Below are 19146 nucleotides of genomic sequence, written 5' to 3'. Positions count from 1 at the left end.
CAAAATTAAGAAATTATCAAAAATATATCAGAAAAGTGATGATTTCACTTTTTGTTTGTTTTTTCAAATTCTTGAATTCTAAAATAAAAATTATAGAATACATCTTACCATGTACTTTATACCAGAAGCAATTTGTAGAAAAAGAAATTTGGCTCTATCTTCAGTGTATTTTCCTAAAAAAATAGATTATAATCAAATATGTGTACGCCGTTGTAAGATTTGTAATAAGTTCTATGAATTCAGAATAAATGAAAAATTCAAGAAAAACATGTAAAGAATTAAATTAATTATAGATTTCATAAAAAATCTGCAATTACTAAACTTTTTATATGATTTTGATAAGAATGTAAATGATTTAAAATTAAATAGAAGCCACGCTACAAATGAGCTCAAGTATCCTTGTTTAAAGTCATGTTTTACTTTTTAAGGAAAAAAACAATCGATTTAGTCAATCAAAATGAAACAATTTTTCCTTCAAAAATGCACTTTACATTTTACCGTAATACTACCTTACTTTTATTATTTACTACGTTTTTTTATTCCTTGGAATATTTGCAATCACCTTGAAATTTTTACGGATTTCAAGGTTGTAATAAGTCCGCTAATGATGGTAACAAAATATTTTTCTTCTATATTATATTTCAGTGTAATCTATTTGATGGTTATAATCTAACTCCACAAATACAAAATATTATAATAATACATCACATTTTACAAGTGTGGTTAATATCTATTATTTACGTCATAGAGATTAAATTTTATTTAATTCACAACGATTATCTACAATTTTAATACTTAAATTTTATTACTTTTAATTAAAAAGTGTTACAGTCTGCCCTCAAAAAGCTAAAAATTTCTTTTAATTAGGTAAAACAAAATTTTAATTAGACTGTTTGATAAAAAAATTTTCTGAATAACTTGAATATTTGAATGTAAAAATATAAAAAAATTACTTTTCTAATTGCTTTACTTAAAATTAAAAATTTCAAAATCATACTGTAGTTTTGCTTTATTTAAAGGAAAAAAAGGAATTTTAGCTTGCATTTAGAACTCAAAATTGTAGAAATTTAAACACATTTTGGAAATATTAATAAGATTAATATGGGATTCATCTGGTGGCAGCTGCTGTTTCAGTATTCTAGTTGTACGCACTCCTGGCTGCATAGTGGTTTCGGATCATCAGCTCCTGATAATTCCAATTGAATATCCAATGTATATTTCTCCATATTTCAGGGAGAGAAGGATGTGCATGTTGTCTCAGCAGATGGGTGAATTCTCTGCTCTTGTTTGTCGGACTCGTACCCGGAACGACTTGTTGACTCATCAGTCAGGTATAAGTGATTTCCCTTTAATTTATAATAATAATTCCAAAAGCGATATATAAAAAAATTTTTTAAGTTCTAATTGCTAATCAAAAAATAAAAATATTTTAATTTGCTTATTCATAATATTCAAATGATTAAAATGGAAAAAAATTTCTTCTGTAATTTTACTTTTCAACAACAAAAAAAATCTTAATTTGCTTTTTACTTTTCATAAAATTTTTACTGAAAACTTTTTTGAGGAGACCTTAACATAATTTGTAAAAATTTCTTTACTAATAAAATTTTCTATTTTTCATAAAAAGGAAAATAAACCACTACTTTTACATTTAATTTGCAATGAAAAATTAAGTAAGAAATCACTTTACTATCTCTATATCCTTGTTAGTTTTGGCTTCTTTAATTTCAGGTTTTTGTTGTTTCTGGTTTCAACCCAATTTCCTATAATGTTTTAATGATTAGTTTTACAGTGGCCAGTGATCTATACACGTCTACTAGAATTTATCATTTTTACTTTCAATTTTTATAAAATTATCTTTTAAACTTTTAATAACTTTGTATGGTTATCATAAATCTTCCAAAAGTAATATTTTTTTAATACTTTTTATAAATTATAAGATTATCTTTTAAACTTTCAATAACTTTGCATGGTTATCATAAATCTTCCAAGAAAAGTAATATCTTTTAATATTTTTTATAGATATTTTCTAAAATGAACTGTAGTAACACCATTTACCTTCAGTTTACCAAACTCATGTCTGTGTTTACTGTGGCGCAGGCATTTAAATTTCTTGTTAATGAACCGGTCAGCGCCATTTCATTCCTGTCAGGGTCTGTTGATCTATCTTTGGATACCTTAAAAGTAAACAGAATTTTATTTTAATGAATTTTTCAACTATCATTTAGTTTACACTTTTAAATTAAATATTTTAAAATTTTCTTTAGGCATTTTCTCGCATAATTTTCCTTTAACCATTTTGTCTTTCTATTTAAATTATCGTACTAAAATTATCATTCTAATATTTCTCCCCAGGATTATCATAAAATTATCTTATCTTTTTTTTATTTTTTTATTTAGGATAAAATACAGTACCTTGATGAGATGGATCTTCCCTCCATTAATTTCTCTGGCGCTGTACTATGGACGTCTTTAATTTTCAGCATCCTGCTGAATCTTTTCTTATTGTGTCTCACAGGTATTATCTAAAATTAATTTATATATGAGTTAGGGTGCTGTGGGATTAAACTGAATACGCCTTTGGTTTCTAGCTGGTCTAACCATAGGTCTATTTTCTTCATTTACAACTATCATTTCTATATTATCTTTTCTTTTCCTTTTTTTGTGACACAATTTAATGCACTTTCTCATAATTCTTTTAAATATACTAAGAACAATATATCCTAGAATCAAATTTGCCATGTATAATGAGATTTGAATATATATATTTTCTGAAGCAAATCTTTCAAAAATTGTTTTATCTTCTGAAAAGTTATTATTAAAATCTTTATTTGTTATAAAAGATTGTTCTGTAATTACCCCGTCTTTCCTAAAAGTACATGTACTTTCACATTTATATTCCCTATTAAACAAAATAATAGTTTGACCTTTTTTAGCTTTTTTAAATTGGCATTTTTCTGTACTTTTCTTTTCTTGCTTACACGGAATATCTATAATTTCATTTAGACAATAGTTTTTATCTTCAATTATTTGTCCTTCACATATTCCCTTATTGTCTATAACATAATTTTTTGCATCTAGAATAAGACATTTTTTATCGAAGCAAAATGGCACTGGGATAACTTTATAAGCAGGAGATATTTTCTTTTTAAAACCAAAAATTGTATTGTTTGATACAACTAAGCTTTTAAAACTTCCCATAATTTTACATTCTGCAAATAATTTTTTATCTAAAACTGCTATTTCTGAATTTTTTAATTTTTCTTCTAGCTCTAAAAGATAATTTATAATTTGAATCAATGTTTCCATAATACTGTGATTTTTTCTTTCATCTTCTAATATTTCCTTTAAACCTTCTATATTAAACTGTTTTTTCTGAGATGAAAAATTATATTTACTTTTTTCAAAATTAGAGATTTTATTGAGGTAATCCTTGAAAGAAATTAATTCAATAACTTCTTCATAGATTTCAGAACTTCCCTTTTTATTATCTATTTTAATTTCACTAATGTCATCTAACATTAAGACTTTTTTAAGTTTATCTTTCATAACTGATATTTGGATACCATCGCTAGTGCATTTATTGGGAGTTGATTGGCATATATCATTATCAACACTCCTTTCGCTAATATTATCATCCCTATTAGTAAGAAAGCTATCATCTAAACTATTTAATTGATAAGATTTAAAGGTTAAATTTAGTAACTGCACCATACTTTTTATCGTTTCAACCATGGACAATATTTTAAGGCTAATGTTAATTTTAACATTACTATCTTCACCTGTAATTGTATCCAGCTCTTCTAGCTTCCTTTTTTCTTCATCACTTAGGGTATTGATTAATATGTTGAAGCTGCTCTGTAGTAGTTTATAAATTTCTTCAAGACTTTCATTAAATTTTTCTCCAAACTTATTTGATATATCATTCTTCATAACTGACAGTTGTTGATCTATTTTGTTGATTAGTTCATTTAATGTATTTCCAGCTTTTCCATTAGCTTCTAAATTAATTGACACTATCATTTTGCGAATATTATTATAAAAGTGCAAAATGCTTTCTTTATTTGTGTTTTCACTATAGCTATCACTGTCATTTTCATTTTCACTTTGATTAGAATTTTCATTAGTGATACTATTATCACTGTTATCGTTGTCATTATTGTTATTGTTTCCACCATTCTGATTATCAGAATTATTTTCATTAGTGATACTATTATCACTGTTATCGTTGTCATTATTGTTATTGTTTCCACCATTCTGATTATCTGAATTATTATCAAGGTTATCACCATTTTGATCATCTGAATTATTGTCAAGGTTATCACCATTTTGATCATTTGAATTATTGTCATCTGAATTATTGTCAAGATTATCACCATTTTGATCCTCTGAATTATTGTCAAGGTTATTACCATTTTGATCCTCTGAATTATTGTCAAGATTATCACCATTTTGATCCTCTGAATTATTGTCAAGATTATCATTATCACCATTTTGATTATCTGAATTATTGTCAAGATTATCATTATTCTCATCCTCTTGGTTATTATCGTTTGTATTATCGTTTTCTCCATTTTCAGGTTGCTCCCCTCCATCGTTGCAATTTTCGTTTTCATTTTCTTCAGGGTAGCTTAACTGTTTTCCTAAAATATTAAGCAAATTAGTAATCTTAATACGTAATTCATTTAAAGAAGATTTATAAATGTTTTTTAATTCCATTGGAGTTTTTAGCTGTGTATCTTTCATTAAATTGTAGCCAATAATTAGCAATAACTCTCTTTTTTTATCATTTACTTGACACATTAAATATCTTCTAAAATTATGAAATTTTATTTTTGCTTGTGTTGTAGTCTGTGCATCAATAACCTGTTGAATCAAAATTTGGCTTTCGTCATATATATCTCTATGATCTGTTTTAATTTTATTTTGTATTTCTATAAACAGATTTTCGATTTCTTCGTCACTTAGTCCATCAATATTATCTACTGATCTTTTTGTCCTTGGAACAGTGCTTAATATATATGTCATTGCGTCTATCAAATTTGTTATATAACATGTATTATCATTCTCCACATTATCATTTGTGTCAAAACCCCCAAGTTTTTGTTTGATTTCATTCCATTTGTAAAATACATTTGGTTCCCCTTTTAATATAGACAAAAAGGGATTTTTTTCCAATTGCAACTCTAAAGTTTTAAGTTCTTTTATGCCCAATATCTCTATTTTTATCTTTTCTGGCTTTCTAAAATTATCTTTTAATTTTTCGCTTACCTCAAAGTGGGATGTGCCATATATGATGGTTTCCTCTTCTCCTTTCCTAGTGTTTATAATTGTTACCAAAATTATCAGTAACCATTTCATTACTTTCATTTTGATCTGAAAGCAAAAAGAATTATCGTAGTATTATCTTTATGTTAGAGTATTATACTTTACTTGATCTATTACACTTTATTCTTACAAATACAACAATTTTATCATTTAATATCAAGAATATTTTCGTTTTTAAGACTTTAAATTTTACTATTTTTACTTCGTTTTTTCTAATAATAAGAAAAATCTTATTTTTAAAAAATTTGAACTTACATATCCTTTTATCCAGTGTTATCATATCATACTTAACAAAGTTTTAACTTTAAATGAAATTTAAATTATCTTTTGAAGAAATATGCCAAGTAAACGCTAAGGATATCTTATTTAACTATCTTTTAAAGAAAACTTTAGTTTAACTTTTAATTATCTTTGTTTAAACTCTAAATACTTTCACCAAATATTATCTTCTTATACAATTTCACAAGTAATTTTCAAATATTTTACAAGGTTATCATTTTAAAATTTCATTTAATTTGAAACTTTAAATCTATCTTTAAATAGAAAACAAGTATTATCTTTTTGAAGATTTAATCTAATTAAGTATCTTCAATATTATCTTTATCAACCTTTCAAAATTATCATAAAACTTTACAAATACTTTATCAATATTATCTTTATATACTTTTTTTAAAGATTGGACATTAAAATTATCACGAAACCTTACAATTTGATTCTTAAGTAATAATTTGCATATATCTTTAAATAGGAAACAAGTATTATCTTTTTGAAGACTTAATCTAGTTAAGTATCTTCAATATTATCTTTATAAACCTTATAAATCTTTTTTTTTTTTTTTTAAAATTGGACTTTATGAAACTTCATGAAACTTTACAAATACTTTATCAAAAGTTTGATTCTAAAATATAACTAGCAAATTTTAAATATTTTTACTTTAGAAAATTTTCCAATGTTTTATATTTACTAGTTTAAAACTAACTGGCAATTATGTGTTACTTTTACTATAATATATACACTTATTTACACTTGTGTGTTTTGCCTGTGACGTCATTCAATTTTTTCCTTCCTCCATTTCTTCATCCATATCATTTTTTCCTTCCTCCATTTCTTCATCTTCATCTATATCATCACTTCTAATGGTAAATGTTTCCATATCAAGGATTTTATTTTGTTCTAATTTCTTGGTTAATTGACTTACTTCTTGTTCTTTTGTTGTTATGTCAGAACGCATTTCTATCAAATGGTCTTGGCTTCGCCTGTAGTCTTCGCGTAAGTCCTCCCATCTTTTTTCATTTTCCATTTTTTCTTTCTTTACTCTTTCCAATTCTTCAAGCGTTGCATTTAGTCTGTCTGTCAAATTACCATTTTTCCAAGTTAATTCTTGGACTTCTTTCTCAAGGGAATCATTTGTGGTCATTTCTGTTGTCATTTTAGTTTGATTTTTTTGTATCTCTTGACAATGTTTGACAATATCTTCCAGCAATCCAAAATTAGATTGGCACTTGTTATTGATGTTCTGTAGATGTCTTATCTTCTCCTTCTCAAAGTCACTTTCAACTTTTTTGTCATCTTTAGCAATTTCAGCTTTTTCTTTTTCTATTTTCTCCTGTACAATTTTGATTCTTTTTGCTTTGTCGTCTTCATATTCTTTCTCACTTTCTTCTTTTTGAAGGTTAAATTTATGTTCTTGCTCTTTCATTTCCTTCTGTGCTTTTTTACATTTAATTTCCAGCAGTATCTTTGTTTCTTGATCATCTTCTTTCAATATTTCATTTTGAAGGTTTTTATTTTTATTTCCAAGGTTGAAATGTACTTTCGTAGCTGCTTTACATTTTCTGGCAGCTCGTAGCTTCTATTTTCAATCCTCTTGAGTTTGTTGGTCAGTTCAGTTAGATTCTTACTCTTTGTTGTTTTCTTTAACTCTTCCAATTCAAGTTCTGCTTGTGTTTTTTTATCTTTTAGAAGAGCAACTTTATTTTCATGATATTTCAATCTTAGATCACTTCTTTCATTTGCAGGTTTGAATTCTTTCTTATCTTCCTCAGTATTATTTGTTGTACCAAATATCTTTTCATTGTATTCCACTCTCCTTTGTCTAACAAATAGATCATCACAATTGTTCAACAGAATGGTCAGAGCAGTGATGAAATGACCGGTTTCCATGTACTCCACAACACACCTGGCTTGGAAGTAATACTTTTGAGTGTTTTCAAGGTTGTAAACAAAGAAGATAGGTATTTCTGCCTTGTTGGTATTCCTGGCTTTTAGATTGTTCACATATTGGGGATATGTGTTGGTGTTTTCATTCAGATTGTTTCTACGCAGCACAGACATTACAATTGAACTTCTGATGTGGCTCATATACTCAATATTTATCTGTTTTCCTACATGTCTTAGATATTCCTTTACCCCTTCTATTAGTTGGAACAAATTTTTATCGCGCAGGTGGATATCTTCCATGGAGTTGCCAGGAAAACTCATGATCAAGATGGTTGGTGGTTCTTCAAATTTCACATTTGACATTATCATTTCACTCATCTTCCCAATGTACATCTCTAGATTTTTATCATAACTATCGCTGCTAAAGCATGAGAAAATGTCAATATCCATTATAACAAACTTTGTCTTTCTTGAGTCATTTTCATTGAGTTCCTTAACTATCATTTCCATTACTTTCTTATCCATACTTTTCCATTCCTTTTCAGATACTTTTTTGTCAAAGATTTGTGTTTGTTGTCCTAGCATTGTTTTTATTTCCACATTTTTTGATGACAGGAATATCTTGGCAGCGCCCAGAACATTTTTTATTTCACCATGGGTATAACCAGTTTTCTTTGGCTTTACAGCAATTTCTTCGATGGAGTTGTCACTTGATGATTCTCTATTATCGTTTTTTGATCTTTTCTTTTCATATGGCTTATCCCTCATTCCTTGGTTGTATCGTTTAACGCCTCTATCCTCATCTCTGGACTGACTTCCGTTCCTAAAAAAAATATAATAATTTTAATTATTTTTAGGTTTGCTATTCAAGAGACTTTTGATGAACAAGAAGCAGTTTAAGGTTTTAAAAGAAGTACAAATGGATCTTTCCCAACTTTCAACAAATTTGAATCATGATGTATCCACCCCTGTACCTTCCATTATTATATCTTCCCCTGACAATAACATTTTACACGTCTAATTTTTCCAACAAATTTTCCACTTAATTTTTAGCAATAATTATTTTTAAGACTTTTTAAATCCATAAATTTTTAATTTATCATTTTCCAATTTTATCTTTTAATTATAATATCCCCAAACTTTCAATTTACTTTTATCCTCACAACATCTTAAAATTTATATTTAACTATATATATATATAAAATATCTTTGTCATAAAATTTTTGCTTTTTATCTTTCTAATTACAACATATAAACTACATATATTTTTTAATTTCAGAATTTTTGCACGTCAACAGAAAAATGTATCAAGTAGTATCAAGTAGTATCATCTTACTTTATTCAGGTATTTTAGTTGAAAGTTTACTTTACTTGTGAAATGTTTAACATTTCTCGTAACAATATCTGTGAAATGGCCTGCGGCCCGCAGCTACAAGTTTATAAAAGTGAAATGTTAGAAGAATTAACTGTGTCCACTATTGATGTTAATTTAGTCCAAGAGAATATACAAGAATTTATGTATAATATGATGTAAGTTATCATAATAAAATTTTAAGCTAAGCATTTAGAAAATTTTGTTGATTATCATTGGAAAAATTTAAATCTAAGCGTTAAAAAAATTTTGTAGATTATCATTGGAAGACTTAATCTAAGCATTTAGAAAATTTTGTTGATTATCATTGGAAAAATTTAAATCTAAGCGTTTAGAAAATTTTGTGGATTATCATTGGAAAACTTAACCTAAGTATCTAGAAAATTTTGTTGATTATCATTGGAAAAATTTAAATCTAAGCGTTTAGAAAATTTTGTGGATTATCATTGGAAAACTTAACCTAAGTATCTAGAAAATTTTGTGGATTATCATTGGAAAATTTAATTTTAAATCTAAGCATTTAGAAAATTTTGTTGATTATCATTGGAAAAATTTTCCCCTTAATATAGCATTATGTAAATTATAAACTTTTACTCTTACTAATTTAATTCATTATCTTTGTTTAATCAAAATTTTATCTTAAAGAATTAAAAAGAGTTTTCATAAGTGATATATCTTTGTTTAGGGTCAACTACACCTTACAGCAGCCCCTCATTATCGACGACGCTCTCGCTAAGTTTTGGGAGAAGAACCCATTACTATCTCAGCACAAGATTCAGTTGGGTCTTATAAACTTACTGAATACTGATGTGAGTTATCATTCATACTAATTTATCTTATTTTCTTATCTAGTTTTAATTATCAATATCTTTCATTAAATTTAACTTTCATAAATTATGGTATGGCATTAATTAGCTGACAAAAATTTTGAGAAAAAGTTCAATGAGTATTTTATAATCACAGGAGATTTGAGTATTAACATTTCTTTTTTGAGTATTTAATTAAAAATATCACTGAAAATTGAGAATTTTTTAATACCATAAGCGTAAGAATATTTTTAATACAATGTGTGAAATTAAATTCTGAAGAAAAATTTTCTTTCTAGGATGGAACACTTATCTCTACTTTGTGCACGCAGCTATTGGGTATAAACGTAGCTATCCTTCGCTACCTACTTGTCTGTTATTCCTTTGTTATGGTTTTGCAGGTAACTTTACATGAACCCCATATAAAATTACCCCTTTTAAAATGAGTTTATCATTATTACTTTTCATTTTAAAAGTATTATTACCCTTGATCTAGAAAATTTTGTTGATTATCATTGGAAAAATTTAAATCTAAGCGTTTAGAAAATTTTGTGGATTATCATTGGAAAACTTAACCTAAGTATCTAGAAAATTTTGTGGATTATCATTGGAAAATTTAATTTTAAATCTAAGCATTTAGAAAATTTTGTTGATTATCATTGGAAAAATTTTCCCCTTAATATAGCATTATGTAAATTATAAACTTTTACTCTTACTAATTTAATTCATTATCTTTGTTTAATCAAAATTTTATCTTAAAGAATTAAAAAGAGTTTTCATAAGTGATATATCTTTGTTTAGGGTCAACTACACCTTACAGCAGCCCCTCATTATCGACGACGCTCTCGCTAAGTTTTGGGAGAAGAACCCATTACTATCTCAGCACAAGATTCAGTTGGGTCTTATAAACTTACTGAATACTGATGTGAGTTATCATTCATACTAATTTATCTTATTTTCTTATCTAGTTTTAATTATCAATATCTTTCATTAAATTTAACTTTCATAAATTATGGTATGGCATTAATTAGCTGACAAAAATTTTGAGAAAAAGTTCAATGAGTATTTTATAATCACAGGAGATTTGAGTATTAACATTTCTTTTTTGAGTATTTAATTAAAAATATCACTGAAAATTGAGAATTTTTTAATACCATAAGCGTAAGAATATTTTTAATACAATGTGTGAAATTAAATTCTGAAGAAAAATTTTCTTTCTAGGATGGAACACTTATCTCTACTTTGTGCACGCAGCTATTGGGTATAAACGTAGCTATCCTTCGCTACCTACTTGTCTGTTATTCCTTTGTTATGGTTTTGCAGGTAACTTTACATGAACCCCATATAAAATTACCCCTTTTAAAATGAGTTTATCATTATTACTTTTCATTTTAAAAGTATTATTACCCTTGACTTAATAAGGGTAATCTTTTTAAAGTTATTTTTAACATATACTTCATAACTCTAAAAAGCTTCGAATTAATGTTACCGTAAATTAATTAATTCAAAGAAAAATTTGCTATGGTTAATAAAGATATTTCTTGAACGTTTACCATTTTAATTTGTTCTTTTGAGGGATATCTTTTATTATAGTTTTACTAGATTTTACTCACTTCTCTAGCTTCCTAGCCCATAGACTTTTTTTTGTTTAGGTTATCGTTCCACTAGTCTATCTGGTGACTTTCTTTAGGTGGATACACAAAACTTTGAAAGATTACTGCGACAGAAAGCGTGCTACAGAAAAAAACCCATCTAATGAAGAAGAATTTAAGTAATAATTTTTTACCTATCATATCTTTTCCTGTCTCTATCTCTCCCTTGATCCATTTTCTTCTCTGAAATTTCACATTACTTTATATTATAATTTTAATTTATTTCACATTTCAAAATAAATTAAACCAAGAATTCTTGTTTACTATAACTGAGATTAACTGTTTTAATTTTGAGATATGTTTGCTGTAAGAGTATTTTTAATGAACTAATGTCATACCTAGCTACTTTACTTTGGGTTGACAATTTTTTGTCCAGTTCTAAAAGATGTTTTATAAAAGAACAGTCTTATGTTTGTTTAAAAAGATGTTCTATTTAAAAGAACCGTCTTATCTTTGTTTTTCTAAAGGTTTTTCCGTTATTTATTATTTCAATTTTAAACAGATTTTTATATTTCTTTTGCTATTTTTTGTTAATAATCTATTTAATAATTTTTTTTAACAATATTTATTTTACTTTGATATATCAACCGACCGAGTGTCCCTTTTTAAAGCATAATTTGTAAAAGGACAGTCTCTTTTTTCTTTTGACTTTCTAACTTATTTTTAACTTTATTTCAACAAGTTTGTATTACCTAAGTTATCTTTTATCATATTTCATAAGCCACATTATCTTTTATGAAGAATAATTTACAAGTCTTCCATTTTTATAACCTAAGTTATTTTTTATTATATTCCATAAACCACATTATTTTTTATGAAAAATAATTTACAAGTCTTTCATTTTTATAACCTAAGTTATTTTTTATCATGTTTCATAAACCACATTATCTTACTTATAAATTTTCCTTTATAAGTGTCCCTTTAAAAAGTTAGTCTATAAAAGGACATTTTTTTTATTTAATGTTTTCTTAAATAATCATTTTAATATGTCACCCCTGTTAAAATGAATAATTTAGTTGGGGGGGTGTTTTTGGTTTTTTTTATTTGGTATTTATAATTTTCTGTCTTTAAATTTTTCCGTTAGTTGGGGGGAGGGGGGGGGTGATGTTTTTTTTGTTTTCGTGGTGTTATGTGTGTAACGTTTGACCTTTTATTTTTATCTTTATATCTTTTTCTAACATCTGTTTTAATTCAAAGTAAATCATTTTTCACTTTTATTTTACTAAAAGAGTGTCCTTTTCTTTAATTAGAGACCCCACTTTAATTTTACCTGACCCTATTTTATTTATAATGTATAGGACACTTCATTTCTTAAACATTTTTTCCTCCAACCAATTTTATTGTTTTCATGAATAATTTTCGGTTTTATTTCACTTTTATAAAAGCTCATTTTTAATATCATTTTAAACATAAAACCTACTCTATGGTTCTTTATGTACAATTTTTAATTTTTCAGAAGAAATGATTGTCTTTTTAAAGGGCGAATATAGGTTTGATATGATATGGGCTTATTTCAAGCGTGCAATTATATAGATTACAAGTAACTTAAAGACATTGACATATTTAACTGTATAAGTCCGTTTCTAGCCTAAAACCGAACTGATTCGTTGATATAATTACGCCATTTGCGTAACTTGTGTGGTTCCCTAAGAAATCCAAACATCCCTGCATCACACAAGGCTGCGTCGGAAGGTTGTATTATAAAGCTTTTGTTCAATCATAGTCATAATGAAGACGAAAGGAATGGGGAAAAAAAGGATGCTGCAACTTTTACTTTTGATCAAATAAATTTTTCATAACATAATTTTGTAAAAGTACATTGAAAAAGGGAGGGCTGAAAACTGATTTTAAAAAAATATTTCAAAATTAAAATATTATGTTTGTTTGCTAAAAGTTGCATCATGTTTGTGTCTTTACCCAGGCTACAAAGGGTAAATATATTTTACATATTATATATTTTTATATAAATAAATTGTATTCATCATGAATAAATCTAAAATCTTAGTAGAGAAAATAAATTTAAAAACTTAATATTTATCTTTATAATGCACTATAAAGCAAAATTTTTGATGCTATTTAAAATTTGAATAAAATACTATATAATTAAATAAAATAAACATTTTAATTATCATTTAAGATGCATGCCAATCAAATAATCAATTAAACTTAAGAAAACTAGTCAAAAAAAGTCTTGTAAAGGGCTAAAATAAACGATTTTGTAGGCCATCTCATTTATTATATGTTGAAGAAAACACGAAAATTGTAAAATCTACTTAAGGATTTTTTTGAATTTTTAAATTTAACATAGATATTCTAAAACTATGCAATGGCACCTTTGATATAAGCTCATATCATATCAAACCTATATTCGCCCTTTAATTACCACATAATTGTTTGTATATCTTTTTTAGCCATACATTTTAGGTTCAAATTTTAGACTATTTTTAGATTAGACTATTCAAATAATCAGCAAATATCTCCTATTTCAAAACTATAATTGGTAACTTTACACATTTAAAATATAATTTTTGTTTAATTAATCATTTTTATTTTTATATGACCTCAAAACTTTTCAAATTTTTATGAATCATATATCTTTTCAAGTGTTTTTAAATTTTTATGAATCATATACCTTTTCAAGTGTTTTTATTGAACATTTTATCAACTAGCGTACATTTTTTATTTAATTACCCCTAATTACTATTAGGTCTATTTTACAGGTGTCCTTTTTTTTATGGTCTGATGATTATCATTTTAAAGCATTAACACGCAATTATACGTACGTTCAATTTCCTAATTTTTCCCACAAGTGTTCTTTTTTCCTGTTTTAATACTTTTTTAATTACCATACATTCAATTTTTTACCTTTTAATTTATTATTTTATTTATTTAATTATCATAAAAATTATCTTTTTTTAGAAACTTTCATTATTTTTTCCACATATTCAGCTATTTTAATATGGAAATCGATTTTATTTTTCACTTGAAATTTAAATGGCTTGTTATAGTGTTTCATCCAAAGCTTCTAAATAGGGTTCTTCTTGAATATCCGACAGATTATCATTTTCATCTTTTTGTATAAAGATTTCTTCATCTGATTCACTTTCTATATTGTCAAATTTTTCTTCTGTTTCTTTAATTTTCGCTTTTATTCTTGATCTTTTTGATTCCATATTAGGTATATCAAAAATAGTGCTTAAATTACTTAAATTAATGCCTCCAAACATCTCAGCTATATAATTTGGAAGGTTTAATTCTGCAATTTTTTCAAAATTAATTAACTTTACATCCGCTATATGCCTAGTTATAATTTGATTACTTACTGTTGATTCTAATAGTAAAACATATTTTTTTGTTTTTATAACTTTATACAGAATAGTTCCAAAAATTGGTCTATATTTTGCACCATAACCACTGTCATTTAACTTAATAATGACATAGTCATTTATTTTAAATTTGTGGTCAAATCTATTCTTGTTTTTCTTTAATATTATCTTCTGTTTTTCTTTAATAATTCTATTTCTACATTCTTTTACCATATTTAAAAATTCTTTATGGTAACTTTTTAATTTTTCTTCTAGTTCAGAATTTACTTTAAGTTTATAATCAAACAAATATTCGCCTGGCTGTCTTATATTACCATCCAAGTTTTTTACTGATAAAAACATAATGTTGTATGGGGTTAACTTACTGTTTCCATAAGGTGTATGATTCAGCATATATGCTATTATAGAGATAATATGATGGACGTCCAAGTATTTTTTATTTTCTCTAACTACCCGTAAAAGATAGTTAATTCTTTTCACCGCTATCTCCACAAAGCCCCTAACTTTAGATTTTAAAGCAGAGCTCTCTACCATTTTTATATTTAAATTTGATAAATATGTCTTTATTAGTTTAGATTTAAATAGCTGGGCATTATCACTTACTAAATACATAGGTAAATCATAAGTACAGAAATGATTTGTGAGACAATTTCTTATAGCATAATCTTTCTTTTCATTCAATACATATAATGAAATATAATTACTGTACACGCATTTAATTACTAGAATTGCGCTGGGTAATTTTGATTTCTTTTTTAAATGGCTTTCCATTGTTGGAAACTCCAACAAATCTATATAGATAGTTTCATTAGGACGTTTACTGTTAATAAAAGATGTGGACCCCTCTTTATATTTATGCACTAATTGTTTGTTTGTTAAACAACCCATACAAGAATTTGTCAAATTTTCACATATCATATTAGCATATTTTTTATTATTTACATAATAATTATCAAATATGTAATTTTTTAATTTCTTTTTACCAATATGACCTAACGAATAATGGAATAGGCATATAAAAGGTAAAATTAGTTTTGTTGGTAACAAAATTTTCTTATCTATGAATTTTAACTCCATAGGATTTTGATTAGGACAATGTAAACTGTAGATTTACAAAGTCTTTTGTGTTCATAATGTTATTTAATTTATTAATAATATGTCTTCCTGGATCCGGCAATTTTAAAGCTTCTTGAATGTTTTTTATTACTTCTTTTGCTGGATAATTATCTTTTTTCCTTATCATTCGCTTTAAAGGTTTATCATAAGATTTTTCTTTTATCCTAGAATTTTGTTCCAATGATACTATTTCTAATATTTCATCTTTATACACTGGTTTAAATGTTTCATTAAATCCAGTATTCTCATTTTCTCCGGTTAATCTTGAAAAAATATCAGCAAGATTTTCTTTATCTGTGCAATGAATAAAATAGATATTATCGTTGCTGTACCAAGATGTGATTCTAGAACTTAAGTTATCTAATTTTGTAGTTTTCTTTATAAGTTTACTATTATTTAAGACTGCGGTAATTACATTACTGTCTATCAGAATATAAGTGGGTCTGTTAATAATATATGGTTCAAAATGCATTAAACACAAATATAATGCCCACATTTCTAGAAAAGCAATTCCTAGCTTTTCAGTACCTTTTGGTACTGCTTTGGAAAAATACCCCAAAATTTTTATAAACTTTTTGTTTTGCTCGTAGGTGTTTTCTTTTATTATTTTTAAGAAGTACGTTTTTAATTCAATTTTTTTCATAAGATCTGGAGAAAAATTTATTGTAGTTATTTTGAACCGTTCTGATTTGATTACTTTTATACCATAGTATAAGTTTTCTTCACAATTATACATTATTAATATTTCAGAAAGCTGGGAACCCACATTAAGACCGAGGTTATGGGTGTTGTTAAACATATGGATTCGGACATCCAGGAGATTCGCAAAACCTGCCAAGAGGTATGTAAATTCATCTAATTTTTCTTCCATGTATTTTTTATCTATCTCTGTGTATGACTTACAAAATAAATTATCTTCAAGCCGTTTTAATGCCATTTTTTCAGTTTCATTTTCCCGTATTGGAAAAAACCCTTCAAAATCTGTCAATTGACAGTAAATAAAAGCTAAATTCATAAAAGCTTGTATATCATTTGTAATTTGTGTTTTGTAGTTTAGAATTTTTGCTGTTTCAAATAAAGTTTCCACAAAATTATCTTTACATGTTAGTATTTGGAGATCTTCCCCTTCTTTTAAAAACTTCTTTTTATTTTCTGGTGTGAACTCAAAACTTTTTATTTTGTGTACCAAATCTTTACAGGCTTCATTCATATTTAAATTTAATAACACCCCTCCTGTAGAATAGAAGCTACTATCACTAAACAAAATATTTACACTATTAGATTCTACAGTGTCTATTGATTGAATTTCTGTGTTAAGCTTTTCTTTAATTATATCAAAGTTTTTCTTTAATTCATCATCAAAGGTAAATGGTGACAGTTTTTTGTATAATTTATTTAATGCTTCATGTATTTTTAGACTAAATATATTTCTATAATAGTTCAATTTTCCCAAAAACACTTGTAGTTTCTTTAATGAGTCAGGATATGTCATTTCTGTAATAGTTTTTATCTTTTTATCAGGTATACAAAATTTTCTGTTTTTAATTTTATATCCAAGCAGCTCTATTTCACCGTTGTCAATATCAATACAAGTATTAGCCTTTTCTGGGGACACCTTTACCCCAATTTTCTTTAATCTCTTGAGAACATTTTTTACTTTACAGACATGATCCTCTAAATTACCATCTGAGAAAATTATAATATCGTCTATAAAGACAATTATGTCTTTTATGTAGCTAAATTTTCCATTTTCATCTAAATGTAAATATTTTAAAAAGGTTTGCACAATAAAAGCAGGAACACAATTTAACCCAGTTATAGCTGTATTAAATCTATATACTCCCTGGGGAAGTATAACATTAAATAGCCCCGTTTCTCTCGCCCTCTCTGAAAGTGGGATACTATAGTAGCATTTTTTCAAATCAAAAGATGACACATATTTAGATTTTGTTATCATTTTATTCAATAATTGTTTATAATCTGGTAGCGTAGCAGCTTTAGATTGCTTAATACTTAAATTTGCATTTCTCATATCTGCTATTATCCTTGGTAAACCAGTACCATCATTTCTAGTTTTTACAGTAAATATAGGTGCTCCAAAACTAGGGTTGGGCCGGATATCCGGTGTGGCCGGATATCCAGCCGGATATCCGGCCATTTTCAATATCCGGCCGGATACCGGATATTGAAACTATCCGGCCGGATATCCGGCTCTATAATTTTTTATACTTTATACCAAAAATCTCTGCTTTTTAAAATCTTAAATGGCTATAATTTTCTTATTATTGAAGCTAGAAGAACATTTTTTCTGAATAAGTTTAACTTTATGTAAATTTATATAAGATTTCTGAAGAAACTTTTTTTTTACTACTTTAATATCTGGTAATTTGGCCGGTTATCCGGCCGGATATCCGGTAATTTGGCCGGATAACCGGATATTTGCCGGATATCCGGCGTTGACCGGATATCCGGCCGGTTACCGGATATCCGGCATTTGAAATCAGCCGGATATCCGGTATCCGGTATCCGGCCAAAAAAGTATCCGGCTCAACCCTATCCAAAACTTTGATGTGGTGGCGCTACTTCAATTAAATTATTTTTTAATAATAAGTTAAAAAAATTGGTTACATGGTTTTGATCTTCAGGTGTCAAATTGTATGGTTTAGTATTTTTTACCATTTCATTTTTTGTTTCTACATCTAATTTAGGTATATTATCAGATAATCTCCCACAATCAAATGTATGTCTTGAATAAATTGATTCATTATACAGATATTCTGCTATTTGATAATTACCATCAGCATTTCCAGTTTTCATTAAAGCTGCTATTTCTTCAACCGTTAAATTTTTTATTTCTAATAATTTTGTTATGTCCACACCACTAGAGTGGTCAACTTTTTCTTTAAAAGCCTCTATAAATTCATTTTTACTATTAGAGTGGCTTATTTCATCTTTATCTATCTCTTTTTTATCTTTAATTATCTTTTCTTTCATTGATTTTACAATTTTCTTTATTTTAGACCATGAAGTTTGTTGTAATGGAGAGTCAAAATCAGGAGAATCGTCGCCGATATGGTCCTTCGCACTCTCAGGATGATCCAGATTCTGCATTAAAAAGGCCCCTGTTAAGCCACACTGCACAGGTATATTTAATCTATTTTTTACTCTACATATAATTTTATCTTCTACTATTTTATCTTTTTCTATATGCACAGGCAAGTTTACATTATTTTTAATTACATAATCTTTCATTGGTTCACCATTTATAATTTTTCCCACAAGATATTTTTCTTCTCTAGGTTTAAACTGTAATTTTTGTCCAAAAAATAAGCTGGGTGTTCCTTTCACTGAAAATTCTAATTTTACAGTTTTATTTTCTTTATCGT

At 26.7% G+C, this 19146-nt stretch overlaps 1 protein-coding gene and 2 long non-coding RNA genes across 3 annotated transcripts in view; 2 read left to right on the top strand and 1 right to left on the bottom strand.

Annotated features, from left to right (window-relative positions):
* Positions 1–19146, bottom strand: part of LOC145327024 (serine/threonine-protein kinase NIM1-like) — a 106366-nt gene that overhangs the window by 62351 nt on the left and 24869 nt on the right. The window contains exon 7 of the mRNA XM_080170508.1: positions 109–173. Within this exon, the coding sequence (XP_080026634.1) occupies positions 109–173 (65 nt within the window). The remainder of the gene's footprint in view (positions 1–108; positions 174–19146) is intronic.
* LOC145316482 (uncharacterized) lies at positions 1248–8504 on the top strand. Its single transcript, XR_013878516.1, has 3 exons — positions 1248–1331; positions 2401–2518; positions 8346–8504. It is a non-coding gene; the product is annotated as an uncharacterized LOC145316482 (long non-coding RNA).
* On the top strand, positions 11240–19036 carry LOC145316487 (uncharacterized). The gene is made up of 3 exons (XR_013878517.1): positions 11240–11437; positions 16511–16601; positions 18781–19036. It is a non-coding gene; the product is annotated as an uncharacterized LOC145316487 (long non-coding RNA).

This window comes from Acartia tonsa, chromosome 1, assembly GCF_053477335.1.
Source record: "Acartia tonsa isolate MP-2025a chromosome 1, ASM5347733v1, whole genome shotgun sequence".
NCBI lineage: Eukaryota > Metazoa > Arthropoda > Copepoda > Calanoida > Acartiidae > Acartia > Acartia tonsa.
The sequence above is the reverse complement of the archived record's forward strand: the minus strand, read 5'-3'. Positions and strand labels throughout refer to the sequence as shown.